The sequence below is a fragment of the Pholcus phalangioides genome, unplaced genomic scaffold (assembly GCF_987345545.1).
Source record: "Pholcus phalangioides strain wild (caught in Gottingen) unplaced genomic scaffold, Ppha-v1.0 ptg000007l_1, whole genome shotgun sequence".
NCBI lineage: Eukaryota > Metazoa > Arthropoda > Arachnida > Araneae > Pholcidae > Pholcus > Pholcus phalangioides.
The window spans coordinates 58,459,738-58,484,226 of NW_028301600.1; the positions used below are offsets into that span (position 1 = coordinate 58,459,738).

Consider the following 24,489-nt stretch of genomic DNA (forward strand, 5'->3'; position numbering starts at 1 on the left):
TGAATTCGAGTGTTGAGACGTGACTACTTTTAAAAATAACTTGACCGTATTGTAAAAAACTCAATCTTTTCTCCAACTTTAAGCAGAAGTCGATGAAGTTTTTTTTCTTTTACTTTTTATAGATATGGCTCAATGCATAGTTAATAATGGGGGCTGTCAACAAATATGTGATGATTCACGTGGACGAGCTGTTTGTCGATGTCATTCCGGGTATACGTTACAAGCCGATGGTAGATCTTGTGAAGGTAATTTCTTTTGTTTCTCAAGTTCTTTCCAGCAATACTTTTTCTATTTGGAAGTATGCCTCCGAAGCATGCCTGGAAGATCAACAGTTTGCCAGTAAAATATGGACTAGGCTGTGGCTTTCCTTACTACCCTGTATAAATGACCAAGTTCTGCACGAATCATGTAAGATATAAATAAATTTCGAAGTTGTCAAAATATTTCTTGTAAAAAAGTAAAAAAAGTAAAGTAAAATTATCAAGAGACAGCACGAGTTCATAACAGACAAAATTTCAGCGCAATAAAAATCAATTGCAGTTACAAGGAAATTAAAAAAATCTATCGCAACATGTACAATTAGGTATGAAATTTAACTGGATGAATAATTATTTTTTCCATTAATTTTTTTCTATTGATATAATTCGTATTATTTAATGTAATCCTTATTATTTTACTGTTTCCACCAGTCATCTTCATCAAGCTATCATTTTTACATCCTTCATTGAAGCTTTTTACGTGTAACAGTCTCAATGTAGTTGTAAAATTGCTGAAAAATATTTCCTGTTTCATTGATCAACACGTGGTCTGGTTAAAACGACGGCGACGGGGTAGTTTTGACGTAAGTTTTTTTGTGCCTTGAATCTCGTGGTAGATACTGACATTGAAATTATGTCATTATCATCGGCTTTGTTTTTGGAATAGATAACAAATGATATACCAATATCGTCTATTTTCGTCGTGACCTGCTCGAGATATAGCCGACAACAGTTTGTTATGAATTCTTCCCTAGGCGGGAAGAAATATTAAAACTAAAGTGATATTGAATGAATCTTTGCAGCGTGCATCTGATGACACCATTGCTGTTGACTTGTGATGTGTACTTCCTGAGATATGAGCCTTTTAAAGAATTTTTCGTCACGCAACTTTTTACGAATGCTCCCAGTATTGTCAGATGATTTAAATGACCGTCAAAACGGTCTCGTAGCAAATACGTATGAGCTGTAGGCACCTTCTCTCACAAAATCTCACTTGTGGTAGTTTTCTCTCCTCCACTATCATTTTGGCAAAAACGTGTTGAATTTTTGCAAATTTTGCTAAAACTCTACAAATCTGGTGATAAATTTGCCAATATAGCGGACGAAGTTAATACGTCATAACAAGGCCATATCATCACTCTACACAAGAGAAAAAGTGTCAATCGTGAAAGATGACCAATGAACTTGGCTTCTAACGGGATTGAATATTTCTGTTTATTTTCAAAAAGCTGCTGGCAGAGAATCTTACTTTCATTAATATTTGTCGCGTAACTGACCGTTACAAAACTGGTGTGTCACAAAAATTCAACTGATCCTAAAACGGAAAACACTTTACGATATTAGTTTTTCACAAGGAATTATGCGTGTAATTATTGGGCGGTCTATGGTATCCACCCTGTATATTCGTCAATGTGATAACAAATCAACACCCTCGATTACATCGTCAAGTTTTATTTCGAGTAGGAATTTCGAAGACAATTGACTAATCAAATGACTTGATAACGAACGTGACAAATGAGAACGGTGCTTCGGACGTACATGCATTAATTTTTGTTCTAATCCACAAGTTAACAAAAAAACAACACGAAACTTCGAAGGTATCGTACTAAAAGATAGTACAATACCTTCATCATAATATATATTTATTATATTTTAAAATTTATAAGAAAATCATTTCACAAAAGAGACATTGAATGTTTTATTTATTAAACACAATAACTTGATTTAGTGATTACGCATATTCGCTGGTGAAAGTGGTATTTTTTTTCCAACTTTGTCAAGCTTCACCAATTTTATTTAATAAGTATGCACAATCGATGATAAAAGTTATAAAAATGTAGTGGAATTTATCAAACTTACTGAGATTATCGGTGATTATTCATAATAACCGACTATTATATACAATCGCCCGTTTATCATTTTTACCGCAACAAATACACCCTCTGAAGATAACACCAATTGTGTCGAAACGCGGTTAGAAAATTGATGTTTTTCCAGTATGTTTGTCTTTATTGTGATGGTGGTATTTGTGAACGATGTTGTTCAAGAAGAACGTTTAGTTCATATTCATTCAGTGCAATAAGAAAAATAGTGCATATAGCAAAGTAAGAAATCCGGAATTCTATGGGATGACTTTTTTAGCCAACATATGAAACTGGTTTCTAACTCATAACAGATAATCGGATGTGCGAAAGTCATTTATAACACATATATTAACCCTTAACAATCAGGGACGAGATATCTTGTCCAAACGCAAATGGGAGAAGTTTATTCCAGCTCTCTCTCTGTTTTTTACCTTTTTTCTCATCATTGCGTAGCTTCGTTGTAACCCTATAAATGGAAAATGTTTTTTCCCACCTCGTTCTTTCTATACTTCTGTTTAGTGATTCACCACATATAATATACTATATACTTTTTTACTCATATTTATAAGAGAGAGAGAGGAAAAAGAAAAAATGGGGGGGGGATGCAAAAGAAGGTGAGTGCTAAAGTGAAATCTACTCCACTAATCTTTTTCCTTTTCTATTTCTACCATGAGAATAAAGGAACTAGTTTTTTTAATGTTACCGATACTTCGCATACAGATTATCTACATTTGTTGCCAGAAGCTTGTACGTGAAGGGGTTAAATACGTTTAACTTTCTATTATGTATATTACATATTTTATTTGATGTAATCGCAAGCGTTCGTATTCCATATTTTGCCTGAAAATCATCAGGCATTCTATAAAATGCCGGATTTCATACTTTGCCGGTAATATATTTCTCTATTCGAGATTTTATGCTCTTCCTGAATATTTTTCGTCTGATTATTTCTTTCCTTATTTATTACTGATTAAATAATATCGTTCTTTTCTCAAGACTTCTCGTCCAGGAAGGGATCAACAAGCACACTTTTTTTTTTTTTAATTTTTTCATTCAAGCATAAAAAGTACATATACAATTCAAGGAATTATACCCAAGGAGCCAGGATCGGCTCATACTGGATATTTAATACATAGACAAATCGTCTAACAAAGTGAAAATGATACACAATAGAATTATAGGAAAGAAAAAAAAAGGGGGATTAACAAGATATATAATTAAACAGTGACAACCATTTTATATTTACATCAACTATAATTCCAATATTCTGGGAAAATGGTCGATATATATTTCGTTTGTCATTTCTTTCAAATGCGTAAACGAATAGTTTTAAAAGGCAAACAGCAATAAATGATCATTATTAGAAATGTGTAAGTGATACTTTTCTGCAAATGAACTTGTAAATGTCTTAAAAAACTTTACTCCCTCTTCAAAATTATACAAAAACTTACTGTACGGAAGAATTAAAACGTGTAGGATCAAAGAGTGCTGTATTTTTTTTCGTCATCACCGATCTTTTTCATTTTTTTTTCATGGATAATTAAGTTCGAAAAATAAAAAAGTGTCAAAACATGCGTGTTCAACTTGTTGGCTGTTCGCTCAATCGAAGTTCATTTTGCATGGGCTCTCTTTATTGCAGTAAGTCTAGGTATATGTCGAAATACAAAAAAATGGATACCATGGACCTTTTGTGCTCTTTTGATTTTCTTCCTTTTCGCTTATTCAATTTTTTTGATGTGTTGTGTGTCTCGTACATTTTTCATTTAAAAAAAAACATCAACTCAAGTTAAATAAAATATTGTATGGGGAAATATCTGAACTAATGTAATCTTTCTTGGTGGGGGATTCATACAAATGTTTCTTTTTTTTATTTACGTTGCTGGGCTCTTTTTTCTAATCTCTAGTAAATCTTTCTCTATGCGGATAGCCTATTATTGTGCACTGTTAATAAAGTAATCCTCGAGTTATTGGTCTGTTCATAATAGCATTGTCTATATATTTAGGTAATAAAAAAACCACTGTAAACTGGTTTAATAAAAATCAATACTTTTGGAATCACCAAGCACTCCAGTACTAACCTCAAGAATCTCTCTGCCTATTTTCTCCTCGTTGCGCGGAAGTGGTTGGAAACGAAATAGAAAAATAAATAAATATATATATATGTGTGTGTGTGTGTGTGTGTATGCGAAGGAAAAGAACAGTATGTAGTCTATTTACGAAGAAATGGCTCTTGTCGAGAGAAATACGATCGGCTGTTCTTTTGAAATTCATTTTTGCGCAACATCGAATTCGGAGCTGGGGAAGCTTTCGAGCTTCTTGCTGAAAAGGCTTTCATAAGTTCCGCTACTGGAAGTAATCTTTCTACTCTGAAAGGAAGCAAATATCTAAGAAGCGAAACTTGGAAGGTATCAGAAAAAGAAAAGAGAATGCACCTCGGCGGAAGCAATAGCGTCAGCAAATCACTGCCGATAATGCTTTCTGAAAGAAAAGACGAACACAAAAGCAATAGCGGCTGTAACGAAATAGTAGGGCATGTCGAAAGTGAATGCAATCGGGTGGTCATTCACCAAGCAACATGCCCTTTGTAATCAAAAGAAATTACTCAGAAGAACAATTACCCCACCGCTGACTTTCAAAACCATTTTTGTCCCATTTTATGATATGTATACCTTACACATGTGCAGAACAAAAGCAATATATAGATAAGTTATAAATGATTATAAAATAAAATAATTTGTGAGAATTGAAATACTTTGTTTGGAAATAATTTAAGCTTTTTAGTCCCGCATTTAGATAAATGAAAAAAATGACTTCAGTGTATTGGTGTCAAACCATTCATGCTTCATGATATTTCATACGGTGATATTTTTTGTCTTGAAAAGAACCAATAATTTTGGTTAGAAGACAAAATATTCTTAATTTTATCAATATGTTTTTAATAATTGAAAATTAAATAGTTGGTATACAATTTTACAAAATTTAATTTCAGTGGATAATAATCAATGCAGACGTGACAATGGAGGATGCTCACACGTGTGCGAAGTGATAAGCAATCGAGTAGTATGTAGATGTTATCCCGGATATCAACTCAAACCAGATGGACGTACATGTGAAGGTATTTTTAGTTCTTCAATTTAATTTCACGATTTTTTCAGCATTTTGTGTTTCGTTTAAAAATTGCAATTACGACTGGGTTTCGAATAGTTTTGTTTTGAATGCGAATATCATTTCAGCACCTATACGTTATTTATCTGTTCATTATGAAAATAATGAAAATAATTTTTACTAGTAAAATTATTAGATTATTTGAAAATAATGTTTTCTATACTTTTATAATGAACCGAAAGATAATGATAAATACCTGATAAATAAATTTAGCGGAAGATGCGTGTTCTCGATCAAATGGAGGATGTTCTCACAGATGCGACAGTGTTGGAGGAAGACCAGTCTGCAGATGCTATTCGGGATATCGGCTAGGAAGAGATGGAAAAAGCTGTGAAGGTAAAGTGAATGTTCTTTACGCAAGTTTCATCAAAAATATATTTTGTATTGAAAGTGAAAGTAATAAATATGTTGAAAAAAAGTTCAATGCACTTTTCTTCTACTCATATGTTTAAAAAAACTTGAAACTACAAAATTTTTACGAACACAGAGAAACCTTGATATAACGATATTCTGCGGACCCAGAAAAAATATCGTTGTAGAGGGAGTATCGTAATATTGAGAGGTACCACCATCATGCTCTACCAAATTGATGCTACTCTTCGGAAACTCTTCCAAGTCCGCATTGTTAGTGCAACCATAAAATTCACTTATAAGTATTTACTTGTAAGAAAAATTTGTAATTAATTAGTTAATCTATAAAATTCAGTTACATGTTTTGCCCCTGTAAAGAAGTTTACTGCATTAAACTTTCGTGTACTACCCAAAAATAGCTCCACGGCAACTTCATTAACACTCAGTCGCCACGTTTCGCAAAACGCTGATGTTATTAGATGCCCTCAGTAGAACAAAAAGTAGTTAGGAAATTATAAATATATTAAAGGCAATTTTTAGTGAAATATAATGAATTATCATTGTAACGATTTCAAAATCTCTTTAAAAATACCATTATTAAGGATTTATCGTAATAAAGGGTATATCGTTGTGTCGAGAGTTTATAATTAGACTATAGGTGATTCCAAACAAGATTTGAAAAATTATCGTTGTAGAGAGATTTATCGTCATATCAAGTATCGTTGTTGTCGTGTTTCACTGTATTAAAGCCGTTTGTAAGCCCAGGGTTTATTGCATCAAACTTCTGTTTGAATCCTGGGGGAAAGTATGTCTGTCAGGAAATAACCGTCGTACAACGAAGTGAGCCAGAAAAAATAGATGCTTGAGATTTCTTTCGATTTATTTATTTAAAAATAAAAACTACAGGGGCTAAAAAGTCCAGTTGGAGTTTGCAAATATGAACACAAGATAAAAATAAAAACATGTGTCTATATAAAATAAAAATAAGATATAAGTTTAAAAATATGCATCATCATCATCATTATTATTGTATCTTAGAAATCGGTAAAATGGAGAATTTTTCAATACATTTGAACGATACGGAGGAACATAAAAAAAGACTACGGCTTCGTGGGCAATAAAAAGTAATGCGGTTAAGAATATCAGGTGCATCAATATCAAAGTGAAAAATGTTTGCAAAAAATCTGGTAAGGGCCCTGAGACGGCGAATTTCAAGTAAATCATGGCTGAACTATGAAGGAAGTATTTCGTTTGATGAGTAATTATTATATGACTGATGTTTCTCTTAAAATACACATAGCGTAAAAACCTGTTTTTAACACGTTCAATTTTAAATATATTAAATAAGTAGCACGGATTCCAAATGATGCTACAGTATTCCAAAACAGATCGAACATAGCTGAAAAGCAACAAGATAGTTTCAATATTGTGAAAAAGGAAACTTAGCTTACTATTACGAATTATAAAACCAAGACTTCTAGATGCTTTAGACACAATATAATTAATACGTTGGTTAAACGAAAAAGACCTGTAAAATATTACATCCTTCACACAATCAACGCTTTGAAGTAATTGACCATCAATACTTTAATCATATATAAGTGGGAAATTTACACTTATCAATGTTTAAGTACAGCTTATTATTTACACACCATAAATTAAGTTCGTTAATAGATTCTGTAATTTAGCCGCGTCATCAACATTATTAATAACATTAAAAATTTCTACCTCATCAGCAAACATTAAGCAGTTAGTATCAATACAATCAGGTCAGAACAATCATTTATAATAGTACAACGGTAAACAGTTAACACAGTTATACACAAAGTATAACAGCACAATCATTTATAAATGGTGACGAAATAAGTACATTCTTAGAAGTACAAAAAGGTGTCCCTCAGGGATTCGTTCTTGGACCAATATTGTTCCTCATTTACATGACGTATTCAAACTTCACATAAATGGTAAATTAATCTCATTCACAGACTATACAATACTGTATCGAAATACAATGCTGAAGACGCTGAAATTACATATTTAATAAAAAAAAAGTTCAAGACCTATTCAAAATCAGTGCTTGGCTTAAGAAAAATAAACTAAAACTGAACATACAAAAAACTAAATACATCTGCTTGAAAACAAGAAACGTAAACAATTTGACAAATTTGGTATATTGTATAGATGTTGTGTATATGTTTATATGTTTGTATATTGTATAGATGTTGTGTATATGTACATATTTTGTATTTGTGTAAATTTAAAAACAAAAAAAAAAGTAAAAAGTAAGGGACCCAAAATCGACCCCTGGGGAACGCCAGAATAACATTGATAACGAGAGGATTTACAACCATTAAAAAATACTCTCCGAGATCCTCTAGTAAGGTATGGTTCAATACACTTGAGCAGATGTCCAGAAAAGTCTCAACCCCTGATCTTCAGAAGAAGAAGAATATGATTGATTAAATCGAAAGCCTTGGAGATATCGGCATAAACAACATTAGTCTGCACATTATCTATAGATTGTGCTATAACTTAAGAAAATTCGACTAGATTAGTTGATGGTGATCTCTTGGCAATAAAACCATACTGACAACTAGAAAACCAGGAACGAGAACTTTGCCATAAATTCTTTCATGTATGATAAGTTCAAATACCTTACAAAGAGAATTAATTTTAACTATAGGCCGATAATTTAAAACATCAGATTTATCACCACTTTTAAAGACAGGCAACACTGCGTAAGTCTTCTAAATTCTGGGAAAGACACCCGAACTAATAGAGATATTCAAATGATAGAGAGAGGGACAGCTAAATATAAATCACAACCCTTAACTATGTATAGGGGAATACAATCATCGCCTTGCCCTTTACGACTTTTGAGTTTTTTTATAGCAGATAAAACATCGTGTTTTTTAATTTATATTTCACGAATGTTTCTCAGACAAATAAATCCTAAACTACTGCATTTTTGTCATGGCAAAACAATTCACGATTTTGAGTGACGAAATAAATACTACTTTCGCAATTGAAAGTACTATTTATTTAGTTCCATTACGATTAAGTGATACATAGTAATATTCGTCTAGGTTTTTTAAGTGTCAATTGCTGTATTAGTTCAATAAATATGAAGTTTTATAATTCTTTTTTCGCATAATTTCGAGTAGCATTTTTGGAGTAATAGTTTAAACGAGATCTTTGTTCGAGAAGAGAAAATTCAACGTGATTGACTGTACTATTTGGAAAAGGGCGCTGTAGCCCGGTCGATAATATACATAAGCGAGTTCGATACCTCATTCATCCTTGTCAGAAACTTTCCTGACACAGGGCAACAACAGGTACAGTGACATGACCACAGAAAAAATTGCTACCGCAGGGAGTCCCACACCGAGGGATTAACGCACCAACCTCTTGGTGAGTATAAAATAAGACTGACGTTCGGAATCGGAAATAAATTGTGGGTCGCGGTTTAATTATCCCTCGTATGCAGAAAATCACCGTCGTGTGACAAAAATGATCAAAATGATTAAAATATTTCGAAAAAATACAATTATCTCATAATTTCATATTTTTTGATGATTTCTTTCCTGTGAATTAAGCGTAACACTAAAGAATGCACCGTGTCAAACTTCTACAAAATAATTATTTAAATAACCCGCCTGAACTGTTTTCTCGCCGTATTTTTAGCATGGTGAAAAGTTAGAACAATATTTTCTTTGGGTAAAAATTTATACGTGTTTTGTTTATTAACCACCAATCTTTATGAACGAATAATTCTTTTTTGTTAATGATTTTGGAATTTACCTATATATATAGGTAAATTCTATATATATATATATATATATATATAATCACATTTATTGTTCTTACTATAGATATATATAGTAAGAGCAATAAATGCAATGTGAAAATCTGGAATTCTAAAGATAGGAAATGAAGAAATAGCTAAAATATCTTTTTAAATGACAAAAGCTATTTTCAGTGCAATCAGGCGTAGACCTTTAGAAACTCCTACTTTTTCGAACCACACATGGGGTTTCCCCCGATGACGACCCACTGCATAAGTTCCATCTTGTGTTTCTTTCTTTCTTCAAAAAAATATTTTTTTTGTGTGTGTATATATATATGAGATCCTTGAGGCATACTTCCAATTAGAAAAAGTATCTAAATAACATGTAATACTCAGATATGTCATTCATGTTGCAAAAGGTTGTATAGTTATTAAATAAAAATAAACGTTTTACTCGTCGCCCGTGTGCCCGAAATCTCGATTAAAAACTTGTTTTCCTGTCTCTCCTGTTTCTAAGTGCAATATTCACTGAGATATTCGAATTCGAAAAACGGAAGAAAATTGGGGGAGGGCATTATTAAATGCGAGTAAAACGGTTATATATATATATACCCGGTTATTCTTCAGCCACATTGTTAATCACCTTGAAATAGTCAGAGGGCGTGAAGTTTTTCGTTTGCTTATGATTTTGTATATAAATAAAAGAAATAAAACCCATCATATGCTTTAGCTATGTAAGGAAAAAAGTTTATTTCCGTATTTTTTTCCCCGTCGAAATTAGCAAAGCTTTGTTCTCGAGGAGATGCTTGGAAAATTTGGGAAATGGCCAAAACATTTCACCGCTGTAAACATTATCCGCTATTTCATGCATCGTCTCTTCTCTTTTTCATTAAAATTAATTTCTGATAACCTGCGGCAATTATGGTTTTAAGTATTTTCTACGCTTCCATTTTTCATGCTGTGGTTTTTGGGACCATTAACAAGAAAGTTACAACCTCAGGTGATGCCCTTTTTAACGTTCTGTGAAAAACTTCTCTCGTGGATAAGAAATTTTTGAAAGTTAATAATTTGGAAGAACCATGTCACTCACATGCATCTACATTAAAAATCGTTTTTTTTACGCATAACTTGGAAATATTTGCTTTAATGACTCTTTCATAATGTTTTATTGCAGTTCTCAAACTTTTGTTTAACCCCCCACCCCCGGGTCCCTTGCCCCAATTCACGGTTCATCTGCGGCTCCCCAGAATAGTTCAGTAGATATTTTTACTAAAAAATAACCACTTCAAAGGATAAATAGGCACACAAATCAATATCTCCTGCTTGAAGCGAGAAAGGGTGGCAGGGCTCTAGGAGCCGCGATGGACACTTTGAGAAACACTGCTTTAATAGCACTCGTTTAAGACGATATTTTAAAAAGTGGGTTCCATGATGCTGACAGTATACAAAATGTGTCATTTATATATTTATAACTCATATCAATCAGTTTTAAGGATAACTTGAATGTTTCACACTTCAGAATGTTGTAGCTTTCGAAGCATGCAATGATATCTTTTTTCCCGAAATTGCGAAGCAAACTTACGAATATTGAGTTTAAAGAACATTTTTCAGAGATAACTTGCATACCATGATGCAAATGATCAAGTGATGTCTTTTCTTAACTGAAGTTGAGAAACACCAAACTTCTGCTGTTACAGATAGTTATCCCTAGCAAACTGAAAGCTGATTTTTTTGTACCAACTTATCTCTTCAAATATAACGCCTGAATGCTAGAGCACTCGTCCGGTTGCAAGGGAATGGTTGTTGGATTCTCCGGAAAGTTTAGTGTCCTTTGAAGACCGGACACACCCCGCTTCCCATCTCGTAGAGATATCGAAGAAGTTTAGCGTCCGTAAACACTTTAATGTAGGCTAAATCCTTATTACAGTAAAACCTCTCTTTCGCGGACAAAAAAAATCGTCCGTAATAGAGGGGGTGACCGTTAATCAAGAATTTGAAATTCATACTTCTATTATACGGAGGAAATTATAATTTGTCCGTAAAAGAGGAATGACCGCATCCGAGGGGTGTCCGTTAAGAAGGGTTTTACTGTATCACTAGCAACAGAAATTTTCTCATGAGTAGAACAAAAATAGTAAATGCCCCAATGTGCAAGGTATTATATAGCATTTGTGTTAATATGGCTTTATAGTAGCTTTAAGTGTATATGTTAAACTAAATTGCTTATTATATACTATGAATAAGTCATTCATAAGATTGACATAAATGATGATAATAGTTATTGCTGAAGTCACATTTACTCATTTGTGATATCGTTATTTCCGTCACTAATTTTCTTACTCGTTTTTCCCGTTAAAAGTTTGAACTCGCGCATGCAGAAGCAATAGCAAGAAGCAAAACTAAGATGAGAAATGGCTAATACTGAACGAATATGAGGCCAAAAATATAAAATTAATGCTTGAAGCCGTCTCGAAAATGCAACCCGATCTGTCACGTCAAAAGCAATGGTTCCACGCAATGGGTAAACCAAGACGTACAGCGTGATGGTGCGCGAGAAAGTTTCTGGTAGTATCTCGAACGGGAAAATAAATAATTTATTGGGATAAAAGTTTGAGGAAAACATCTGAATATAAAAATGCTGCAGCAATACTTTGACCCAGCACGTACCGTATATTTTTATTATTATTATCAGAACTTGCATATGAAAAACCTACTCGGTAGCCACGATGTTAAATTTATCTATGCATATGATGGATTATTGATGACATGAGAAATTCTTCTGTACAAAAAAGAATGCTTTTCATGAAAATATGATTTGAAAATAGTGCAAAAAGTTCTTGCAATCAGAAAATAAACTAATAGAATGATTCAAATAAGTTCATTAGAGGGACAGACCCGCAACTGATACGTGCAGCGGCTCAATGTGCGACGAGTTATTTAACGCCGAGTTTGAGGTTCGGGAAAAGGAAGAGTCTGAAAATGCCCCATTCTAATTTTGAACCGAGGAAATGCGTTTTCATTATCTTCATAACTACCATCAATTCTCCGTATAACGAAGTCCCTTTGATATAGTCCCTTTCTACTGTATGAAATAAAATTCATTTATAGAAAATTAGCTTTTCATGTAACAAAGAAATCGTAAGCACTCTTTAAAAAAATTACTGCCTACTGTGGTAATTTGAATGTTTTGATTTTGAGAAAGAAAACTAGGGTACCACATACTTAATATAAGCAAAGATTCGCCAGAGACTGATAAAGTATTTTCTTTCAAATTGAATGTTGAAAAATATATAAGCAAATACAGAATACGTAGTCATAACAGGCTCAACAAAGTGACTGAATTTTTTATTTTAGTTAAGAAAGATAAGAAAATATAGATAAATATCAATAAAGATTTATTGTTTCGAAATGCAATCTCTCCCTTTTTTTATGATTACTCTTCTTTTAAGAAATCAGTTAACTAATAATGCGGAAATGTTGGAAGAACAAAACTTCAGTATTTCAAAGACTGCTGGGAAAAAGATCAGGTAACTGAATTAATGAGCAAGGCATTTTGGAATCTCTTTTCAATTTCATTACAGCTTTTATCTTCAGTCTGTGTGCAAACAACAAAATTCAATTTAGGACAGTGTTTTGTATGCGTACCTTGTTGATGAAAAGTTAGGATATTCTTTTTTTCACTGAACATTCTAATTGCAACGAAAAAATTGCGCCTAACTTTTTTCTCCACTGCATTTTTGTTCAAGTGTGTAATCTATATTGCGTGTTTTGTTTTTTTAACTTGTTTAAAACATTTTCGAAAATCACTTGGGGGTGTGATAATTTTCAACTTTTCGTCCATTGCTTTGAATTAATAAAAATAAATAATGTGTGGTTTCTCATTTCGGAAAATTTCAAAAAATAATTCTCTCATTTCGGAAAATTTCAAAAAATAATTCTCTCATTGAAAATTGTGCATATTCTGCTCGACATTAATATATTAATACGTAAACTATACATATGCATATGTATAGTTTACATATTAATATGTTAATTTCGTAAATTTGCATAAGTGAATTGAATAACATTCAATTGATCAGATAAAAAATTTTTAGAAATCGCTTTTCTGAAAATTAAGAAAATCGAACTTTTTTAAATCAATTTTTTTCAATTGAATCTTAATCTTTCTTTTCAACCATTCTGGATTTTGCGTGTTGCAGAAAGTCTGTCTTGTGCACTCTTGAAATGATATCATGAAACGATAGCTAAAAAAATTTTGAAGCTACACTTTGTATAACTTTTGATGCATTTCTCATGGAATCTTTGAATAAGCATATTTACCATCTGTCTCCAAAAGTTAAGAATAAAATGAAAATTTTCAATGATCGTAGATACCCAATCCAACAAGCATATGTCACTAACGAAATATAACCTCATGGAGAAAAATGATGCCTTATTCATCGACGTAGAATTTGAAGGTTCCGAGAGATGTCTTCAAGAGGTGTGACATATAAATGGCATCGATCATGTGAAGCGAGAAGAAATCATGTAGTCGTTTTCAGGATTCTGGTCTAGACGAAAAGGATCGCTGATTCGAGCTATATAGTTTATATACCATTTCTCTCGAACGAAGAAAGAACCTAAGTCAGCTTATGTAGAGCGCCAGAGCGGCGACGTCTCAAACTTTTCTCTCGTCTTCAACCTCCCGACCAAACAGAAAAATAGAAATAAAAGATTTACGGATTGAAGTGATTACCTCGTTACGATTTCTGACAAAATAATATGCTACTTCATTCAATGTTTCTTTTACGGGCGCTAACCTGACTCGCCATCAGTTCCGCTCGTTCAACGATTTATTAATAGTGATTTTCTCTTGACGTTTGCGGAAGACTTTTGGCTGGAAAGATTTAACGGTCTATTAATATCCAATATGAATCGATACATCATTCGCACACGATAATTATTTTCCTATTTGCCCCTCGATCAAAAGAATGTTGAGAAGTCACGAAGTATTTTACTAACCAAAGTCAAGAGACCACAGCAAGAGTCCGCTTTAGTTTTAATCAAGTGAAGTTGTGGGGTTTTTTTTTTATTTTTATGGCTGCTTGTTTTGCAAAAAACTTTAAATAAAAGTACGAAATGACATTTTTACTTTAGCTGTAATTATTTTCATTCCCCTTAACTCTTATATACGCAATTGCATTTCGACGTCGTAATGCTGATGAGAACTGGATTATTTAGCATTCATGGATTGGATTGGTGATGTTACGACTAATCACATCAGAGCATAAACAAGGTTTTTGAAAACGAATACTTGTTAATGTACGGTATCGCGAATGGTATTTTCCCACCAGAAGAAGTTTTGCGCGTTAACCTGAACAAAATATTTTCGTTGCACACATTCTGTTTCTCACATAGGTGGAGATATTGGGGAGGGAACAATGCCCCCCAGCCTCAGACGTAGCGGACTGATCTAATGTACACGATTATATATGAATTGACATCATCGTGTGCCCCCCCCCCCTCCGAGACTTTCAAGTCCATTTTCGCCTACGGTATCTGAGCATTTGTTTTGTTTTTAGGCAGAAATTTGCTACTTCTGGTAAATTTCAATGTAATCACTCAACTGTGGTTTGCCCATACAAAATATTCTAAAGTTGAGTTTTCAATCGCCCATTAATATTTAACAAACATTTCCCTACATCATAAATTTAAAAGTTTTCGTTAAATACTTTGAAAGTGAAATGAATTTTCCTCTCTCATTGTCTTCCTCTCACTATTGTTTTCTTCCGTAACTTGCAATGTGATATAGAGCTTCGTCTTTATATTGCAATCGCGTTATTAATTCTATAAGAATTTTTTTCTGATGGAATTTGTTTTTTGCGTGCATAATGGGGATGGAAACGTTTTAGAAGTTTCATGAAGTTTGTTAGGCAAAAACTGTTACATTTCCTGAGAACTATTCGGATTCTTTTTTTTTCAAGTCGAAAACTAATTGAAATTTAAGCTTGTACCGGAAAAAAAACTCAATTGTTCTTTCCTGCCGGAATGTAATTGTATTTCATATGTAAAACGCGAGAATTCCCTTTGGACCCGGAATGCACATTGCAGTGCACAATCCCCCGCTTCATTCACATCATCTTCCTTCATTGTGACGACCTTGCGAATATTTGTCGGGTCCGTGCGGCGCCACCCAGCCTTACATTCGATCTCTGCTACGAACTCGAGCTGCTCCCATCCTATCTATCAGTTCAGCAGAGAACCGCCGTAGAAGATAGCACAGAAATCTTTTAGGAGCAAAGCAAGTACCACGGCAAAACATCGGAGCGCCGCCACCGCCGTCAAGTAAGTTTTCCGCAACCAGAAAACTTCGTTATTTTTCTGGAGCATGCGTTTTGTTTTTTACTCTTATTCTGTATCGGAAACAATTTTTTGTTTGACACTTCTATATATTGGTTTAAGGCCAGGTGTTTTTTCTCGCGAATCCATCCTAAATTTTCTCCTCGGTCATATTAAAAAAATTAGTGAATGATTTCGGACTAATCACGTGCAAATCTTGACCTCGGTGATTCACCCCACCATACTCACGGAACAATGGAAAAACAACGATAAGCTATTTTTTGTCCGTTACCCATAAACGTGACATGCTTCTTTAATTTTTTTTTCCAAATTCTGATTTAATTTGTTAAATCTTAAGATGCTATATCGATACCAGTTAGCAATATATTTTAAAACGGTGAGTTTTTCGTTTTCCACTTACCGCGGAGTTTTCTCTTTATTTTTCTGCTTTAAAGTTTTGATGCTTAAAAACTCTGAATTACTTACGTCGCTTGTATGTACAGTGAAACCTTGGTATAACGTTATCCTGTGAATAAAGAGAAATATCGTGGTGGAGGGATTAGCGTTATATCGAGAAGAAACATTATCACGTGCTATCAAATTCATGTCGTTATGGCATCTTTTCTAAATTAAATTGACTCAAAGTACCACTTTAGTACCACCAAAAAATTCACTTTTTTTAGTTTTATTCACCGCAAAATTTTTTTAATTCAAAAGGCGATGAACAAACTTCAGTTAAATCTATTGCCCCTGTAAAGAGGTTTATGTAATACACTTCGGTGTATCACAAAAAAGTAGCGATATCGAAAACTTCGCCAGCACTTTCGGTGATTAGGAGCTACACCGAATACCGGTATTATTAGACCTGCTCGGAAGAACCAAAGTTTGTGACAAGTTTAAAAATATATTGAAGTATATATTTTCAGCAAAAAATATTAAAAAATATCGTTGTAGTGGTTTCAAAATCTCAAAAATACCTTTACAGAGGGGCTTATCATAGTAAAGGATGTCGTGGTATCGGGAGGAGTTTAACATCAGACTATAGGAGATTCCAAGCAAGATTTGAAGAAATATCGTTGTATAGGGATTTATCGTTAGATCGAGTATCGTTGTAGCGAGGTGTCACTGTATATATAATGCGTTCAAACTTGTATTCAAAGAAATTCATGTATATTAAACTCTTGTATTTGTATACAGTATATATTTACGATGCTTAAAAAAAATCTAAAGCTCAGAAAGATTCAGTTAAAATTATTTTTTAATTATAATTCTTTTCAGAATCCAGAATTCGTAATTTCGATTTTTAATCTGTGTTATGCTTGTAAAAGAGAAATTTCTTTCATACATGAGATTAAAATGTCCCTTATTTATAAAAAATGTTTCCACTTTAAATAATCCAAATTATCCTATATAAACACTCACTGGAAAAAACGAGTTCTCGGTAAAACATAATGTGAAACTTGTACTTTATTCGTTCAAACTATTTTTTTAAAGATAGACTTTTTTGTCCACCCCACGGGTGAGTTTTTCATAATCATATTTCACACACGGATGCGACATAACTTCTAAAACATTTCAACGCCAGTCACTCCTCCGTTCGTAAAAAAAGATGCGAGTATGTGCGGAAATATTGTGAAACACATGTAGTGTTCATGTTTAACTTAAGAACTCGGAAATTGCAGGCTCATACTGAATAATTTATTCCCAAAAAAATTCAGCAATAAAAAAATTTATACCTGTTCCTAATTCTACTCCAAATCCCAAACATTTATGATTGTAGCATTAAGTTAAAAGATAGCACAAAGCAGTATCTGGATTTAGATTATTGCAGAAAATAGTTCATTTTTAGTAAAAAATTAAACATGAGAATTATCTTTCTCCGTCTCAGTTTTAAATCTTCATTTACAGCAGATTTATTCTAATAGTGTCGGAGTTATGCAACGACGATATCAACATTCACATTTCTTTTTACGTTTATCGTTCAAACCTCACAATTGGCTTTCATTTGACATAATGGCATTCCATTTGCATCGCTTTATGAGCGACCTTCTCTACTATCACATCACTTCACACAAGACCAAATGAGATTTTGATGTCCACTTTTCAGCTTCACATCTCAATATTCTTTCAAAATTCTCTAAATAAAAAATACTTATCACGAATTGTTATTTTTTTAGCCTTTCGGTCTTGAAAGAATTCATGTCTTTGTAAAAATACTTTCAGATATGAAATGCATGATACCGTCTGAAATACCTTTTCTTTTCTTATTTGTTAACAGAACTAGCCCGATGATATCGTAAAATCAAATTCTCTTTCAGGTCACAGTATAAAAAAATTTAAATTTATTCATAAGTAAAAAAAACGTATCTAACGACAAGCCGGTCCTAACGGAACGCCTCCCATGTCACGTTGAAAGCATATACTTCTTTTGCAATTCTACACAATTTACAGTATTTTTTATGATTTTCCTTCTTTCTGTGATGATTTTCTGAATCCTAAGAAAGGTATGTAAATTTTTCAAGCAGAACGCAAGCAACTCATTTTTCTTCGATGAAGTCTCTTGAATAGCTTTCTCGTACATTTCTTACCATATACCTGTTATTTGAAAAAATACACATGCTGGGAACCATACAGACAAATGGGATTATTCATGTATGTACTTGTTTTGATCGGAGGTTTATGGAAAAATGTGTATTAGTCATTAACCTGAAAAAAAGTTTTACTAACATTAATTGCTTGGAAAATATGAGCCAGCTATGAATAAATTTATGGGTTTTGAATTAGCCAATGTTATTTCCCATGGTCTTACAGCAGGCCAGTCATTTGGGGGCTTTTGAAAATACACTAAAATATATACATACATTGAGTACATGTCTTTGTCCCCCCCCCCCCCACCTGGAAAAAAGTTAAAATGACGGCAATGTCTTACAGCTATTATACTAAAAGGAATAGCATATTTTTTTGCTCACAAAATGGTATGGTGCTGACTGCGAGTGCGACCCTCATCAACTTCTGTTGATTAGGGAATCTGTTTCAAACTGCAGATTCCTTTTTAATTAGCTCACGAGCGCATAAAGTGACTGGGTTGGTTTAAATTTAAATAAATGCCTTTTTCGTAGTTTTCCCATTTTTCTTCTTTTTAGCAGCAGTTTACATTCAACTATGACTGAAAACGAAAGAAATATTCAGATTTATCCAAGAAATGAACCATTATTATACAATGAAGTCAATCCGTTTATGCGTTCTTATTCATTGTCTCTCATAATAGTTCTACCACCCCGCCCCCATAATGCTTACAAAGTTTACCGTATGGTAGTTTCAACAATAAATTTATTCCTATTACAACATGTGACAACTTTCTGTAATTGTGTGTATTAATTTGGTTGGACAGTTGTTTAAAATTAGAAAAAATCTCACTGAAATTAAGTTATTTTCATATAATAGGCTATATATAAAATATGAAAATATGATAATCATATGACGTATAAAATAGAATTAAAACAAAGTAAATTTAATATGTGACTTCAGAAGTTTATGATTTTTTGTAATTACTGTTATCATTACTCACGGTAACTAAACATGACTAGTAAGGCATCATAAAGGCTAGTGTATGCGTCAATGGAGGAACCGAAATAATGTGATAAAGGCAAATAACAAGGAAAAGGCCGCGAATTCCACACTATGCCGTCTTCTCAGAGGATAAATATAACCACTCACTTAAGTTGGTTACCAAATTGTAACTCTTGGTTGCTCAATAGTTGTTCAAATCGTAATACTTGGTTGCTACTGAAGTCAACTCTTCCATTATAGATTCAAACTAAATCATATTCTTAGGTAGTTCCAGAGTAAATTGACTGTAATGCTGATAGAAATGTATACGGTAGTAACCAAAATGTAAGGTGAGCTGAGATAAGTGTAACCGCTTTTTTCAATAGGGGTCATTCAAGTATTACGTCAGCATCGAGGGGGGGAGGGGGTTTCGGATTTGCTGACTTTTGATGACAAGGGGGGGGGGTTTAAAGGTTGCTTACGTCATCAACCACCCCTTTTTTGAAGATATGAAATATTCTAAGCTACTGACGGGAGGGAGGGGGTCAAAAATGGCTGAACCTAGCACCTACGTTGAAGAAGTGAACGAAAATTCTTGAAAATATGACACAGCAGGTTTTTTAAATAATTTTTCTTCTAGGGCTAGTGCTTTAACTTCATTTTCTTAAGTGTCCCCTTTAGAAGATTAATTTTATTTTTTATTGGGGAGCTGATTCCACTTGTTTGGAACCTGAGGCTGATTGTGTTTTGAAATCATTCATAAAATTATGATTCATAAAGGAAAGATGTTTAAACAAAGCGAAAAAAAATCATTTAAACCATAAAAAGCCCAAACATATTTTATTATTCTAGTATATAAAGCTATTTCATAACCTTAAAATGCAGAAAACTCACAATGTTAATTAGCAACTTTGATATGTAGAAAAACCGCAACATACATAATTAAACTCCGTCCCTATAAATATTATCTGACATTAAATGAGGCAAATGAGACCGTGAATGTGAATTTTCCCAGACTATCAAACTTGTATGAGAGGTGAAGGAAAGAACACAACTTCATCACCTCTAATGATACTTTAATTTTCAATGTTGGGCCATTGAAAGGTACAAGTGCTAACGATTTTCTTTTTCCAAATCTTGCTTCCCGACGAGTTTCAACTTTGGTTATTTTCCCAACGAACATATTTACTGGCTTATAAGATGAATACCTCGAAATAGAGGAAGAATGAAACCTCATAGAGATAATGTCAAAAAACATTTTAAAAGCAAAGGTTGGTGACCGAGTTTTCGTCAAATTCACAAATAAAAAGTCAGTAAAGATGTTCGTTGGGCAAATAACCGAAGTGGAGACGGACTCGTCAGGAAGTAAGATTTGGAAAAAGAATCGTTAGCATATCTACCTTGCAGTGGCCCAACATTGAAAGTTAAACTATCATTAGAGGTGATGAAGTGTTGGGTCCTTTGCTTCACCTCTCAAGTTTGATAGTCCGAAAAAATTCATATTTCCTTTCTCATTTGCCTCATACAATGTCAGTTAATAAAAGCAGCTAATGCTGACTCAGGAGATTTATCTCTTTCGTTCCATTCCTACCACAGTTAATAAAGCAAATGCTACGGGGGATAGTGTAAATGCACTGGGTTCCATCCTCAGCACAGTGAAAACATGGGGAAAGTGTGACCCTCTGAATTCCTTGAGAGAGAGAGAGAATAACTCTTGTTCAAACAAGTTGTGCTCGTGATTACCATTCTATAAAGTTCTTCAGAACCATTAATGAAAACATAGTGAAAATAAAAAAAATGGTGTAAAGAGATTAATAATTCATAACATATCAAGTAAACAAATATTTTCTGCATATTATGCCGAGGCGAACTGGGAAAGAAAAGTCCTCTGCTCTCCACCGAGATTCGAACTCGGGCCCTCTTGCAAGCATGCTTGCCCGGTTTGCAAGAGGGCCTGGGTTCGAGTTCCCAGATGACTTTTCTTTCCGAGTTCACCTCGGCATAATAGTCAGAAAATAGCTGTTTCCTTGATATGTTGGGCTGAGGGAAAAAAAGCTGTCTAATTCATAACATAGTTTATCTGTTTTTTGCACACGACACTGTGTTTGTTCAAAAATTTCAACCGATACTCCTGATACGAAAAAAAATAGAAAAAAAATACTGTAGAGAGCTGCTAAGAAAGAAATGTTTTTCCCTTACTTTAAAATATCTTTTCAATCAAGTAGCCCATTTCCACACTGATCGATTAACATCCGCTACGCGGATCAATTTCAAGAATTCCGAGAGAGTTGACCATATCGAAAAATAACACTAGGAAACCTTTATGATTTTATGTTCTTTCAGCTAGTTGGAACGTTAATCTATAATTCCAATCTCCTTGCGTGATATAGTCGGAATTCTTCTTTTTTTTTCCTTTCTTAACTTCCGGCATCATCTTGTAACACGAAACATTTTACCTGTTTGTCACTGAATCAGATGTTGATAAAAAGATGGAATGATAATTGCTCTGTTTCTGGAACAGATTCTCCCTTGAGGGAAGAACTCTTTTTGCACGCGAATTTTTCTTCGGGGATTCTCGAATTCAAAGATAACAGTAATTTGAGTAAATTCGTTTGACTTTTCATGTTGGAGAGAGACAACGCCTTCTTTATGCTGGTTCACGTAAGCAACATTCTGAGAAATATAAAACGACATACTAAATTTTTTTTCCTCGATCTCTTTCCAAGTATCTGTGGGAATTATTTTTCCTTAAAAAAGCATTTCATTGTTAGGTATTAACCTTTCTTTAGCATTGGTCACTATGGTTATTTTCTCTATTTTAAGCAAGAAAGATACTACATTGTATTCTTTTTCGCTTCTGGGTTTATAATTCCCCGGGGTAATGAAGCCACATTTCGAATGGTTAGAATTCCCCATTTTTGTCTGAGTGCATCAGAAATGTGACCCTTGAGAGAAAAGTCCAAGTAGAAAGAATGAACTTGTCTATGGATAGATCTGATGCTAAAAGCTGATGCAGAAAGTCTACAAATAAAATTTTCGAATAGAAGAGTCATCGGAATGCGAACAGAAAATTTCTACAGCTGGCTACCAAACCGATACACGGGGCAGTTTGGGGGACAAACTGGTGGAGAGGAGAGGTCGACAAAGTAAATGTCTGGTAAGAAATAGGTCGATTCAATTTATGTAATGGCACCCAGACCGAAACCACTGAAACAGTTTTCTATAGCTTAACCAAGTCGAACATAAATTTATTTACATGGGTATTTAAAATAGCGTTTCCTGAAGTAAAATAAATCAAGTAACTTGATGAATAAATGCTTTCTTCTCAGTGTTTTATAAATTTTTATAGGGTATTCGTAAGGGGGATGGGGAGGGGTGCCGTGTTAGTCCTAATTAGTAATCTATCAATTTTCAACAGAGTGTTTCAGTATAGTTCTCTGTTTCAAAAACTCTAACATAAGTATTATTAAGTTACTGAAATTTCTATGAAAACAACGGCAACACCAAAATTGTCATTCCTGTAGGAAAAAGCTATTGTTGGCATGAACTATTGAGCTACATGAAGATGAAACAAATTTCTGACAAAAAAATTAAACCGATACTTTTTTGCAAGGACGACGTCACTCTCCGCTACCATACGAAGGTTTTTAACAACTGGCTGTTGCGAAGATGAATTTTCTCTTTTTCACAAAATTCATCTTCGCAACAGCCAGTTGCTAAAACCTTTTGATACTTATTTTGGTTTTTTTTATATTTATGCTTTGAAAGTGAGCTATCAGAATATCCTTATCATTACAGTACCTCCAGTATGAATTAATTATTCATACAAAAAAATACAATGGAAAACGAAGTTTGAAACAGTTATATCGGGAGCTTGTAGGATTTAATTTTTCCCGTTAAGATATCAAAAAAAATAAAATTCAATATTTATCATCTGCTCTGAACGTAAGAAACATTTAAAAAAATTAATTGATGGCATCGGAAAATTTCTTCTACCGATGTAGCTAGGATCTGGGAGCATAAGAAAATCCGTATGTCTAATATAAAAATAGTGGCAAATGAAAAATATCCTTACGCAGTTTATGAGACGTCCCTTTTCTCAATATTCTCAAAATATTCAATACTGTATCCGAGAGGAGGAATGTTAGAAAACTTTGTTTTTTGAGACGGATACAAAAGACTATATGCCACAGCTGAAGTTGCTAAAAGCACATTTTTGCTTTCCATGAAGTTTGAGTTTCAGGAAAGCATTTCGTACTCCATATCGGTTTCAAGTTTCATTCGACAAATACGTGGTATTTTATTGGTTCCATTGAAAGTTGTTAAAAAAACAAAAGAAATGAATATGAGAGCTCCACTTTTAGCAAGTGTCTTTTTTAAAACTTGTAATAACTTTTCAAGTACATCATAATCTCTTGTATTTAGATCATTATGAAAAACTGTTGAATGTATCACCAAACATATCTTGTTTCGCGCGTCTGCTATAAATATAACTTGTCAATGTCATTCGTAAACTCGTAAGTGCTGTAATTTATACGATCTTCTATTATTATACTTCGAAGTTTCAAACAACTTTGGTACATCTGTGAAATCAAAATATTTGTCACTATTTCTTTTTCGAATTCATTGTGATTCTTTGTATTATTTATATATGTCCGGCGCTTCTGGTTTTCTTTTACATCTTGTATATTAGAGTAAAAACATTAGCATCCGCCTTTACCATTTATAAAGCGAAAAAAAATTTCTCCGCATAGTTGAAAAATCTCATCGCTGTTTGGTTACCACAATTATAGAAATAAATATTATGCACGTACACAGGGTGATTATAATTAAAGTTCCCGTACTCTGAGTAGTTTTCTCTAAAAAACGAATTATCTGAATACAGCCAAATTTCTAGGATATCTTAATGAGGCCATGGGAGAGGGGAAAAAATAGTTCAATTTCGACCACCGGGTAAAAAAGTGGAGCTTTTTTATTGAATTTTCCTTTTCCCTTTGGAGCATATAGCGTGTATAATAAGTTTCAATGGAATTTGTCCTCCAGAACGGCTGCTACATATGTCGGAATCGTGTCAGTACACTGATGGGTGCTACATTGGTCTGAGCAGTGCCAGTATACTGGAACTACTCAGACCTATATAGCACCCGTTCTGGTAGACGTGTTCCATTGAAACTTGGTATATACGCTATATGGACCA

The 24,489-nt window shown here is 33.5% G+C and overlaps 1 protein-coding gene across 5 annotated transcripts in view; it reads left to right on the forward strand.

Annotated features, from left to right (window-relative positions):
• LOC149085545 (uncharacterized) overlaps window positions 1–24,489 on the forward strand; it is a 166,487-nt gene that overhangs the window by 90,745 nt on the left and 51,253 nt on the right. For all 5 annotated transcript variants that reach the window (XM_089233614.1, XM_089233618.1, XM_089233615.1 and 2 more), the window contains 3 exons: window positions 123–245; window positions 5,112–5,237; window positions 5,501–5,623. In XM_089233614.1, the coding sequence (XP_089089740.1) occupies window positions 123–245; window positions 5,112–5,237; window positions 5,501–5,623 (372 nt within the window). The remainder of the gene's footprint in view (window positions 1–122; window positions 246–5,111; window positions 5,238–5,500; window positions 5,624–24,489) is intronic.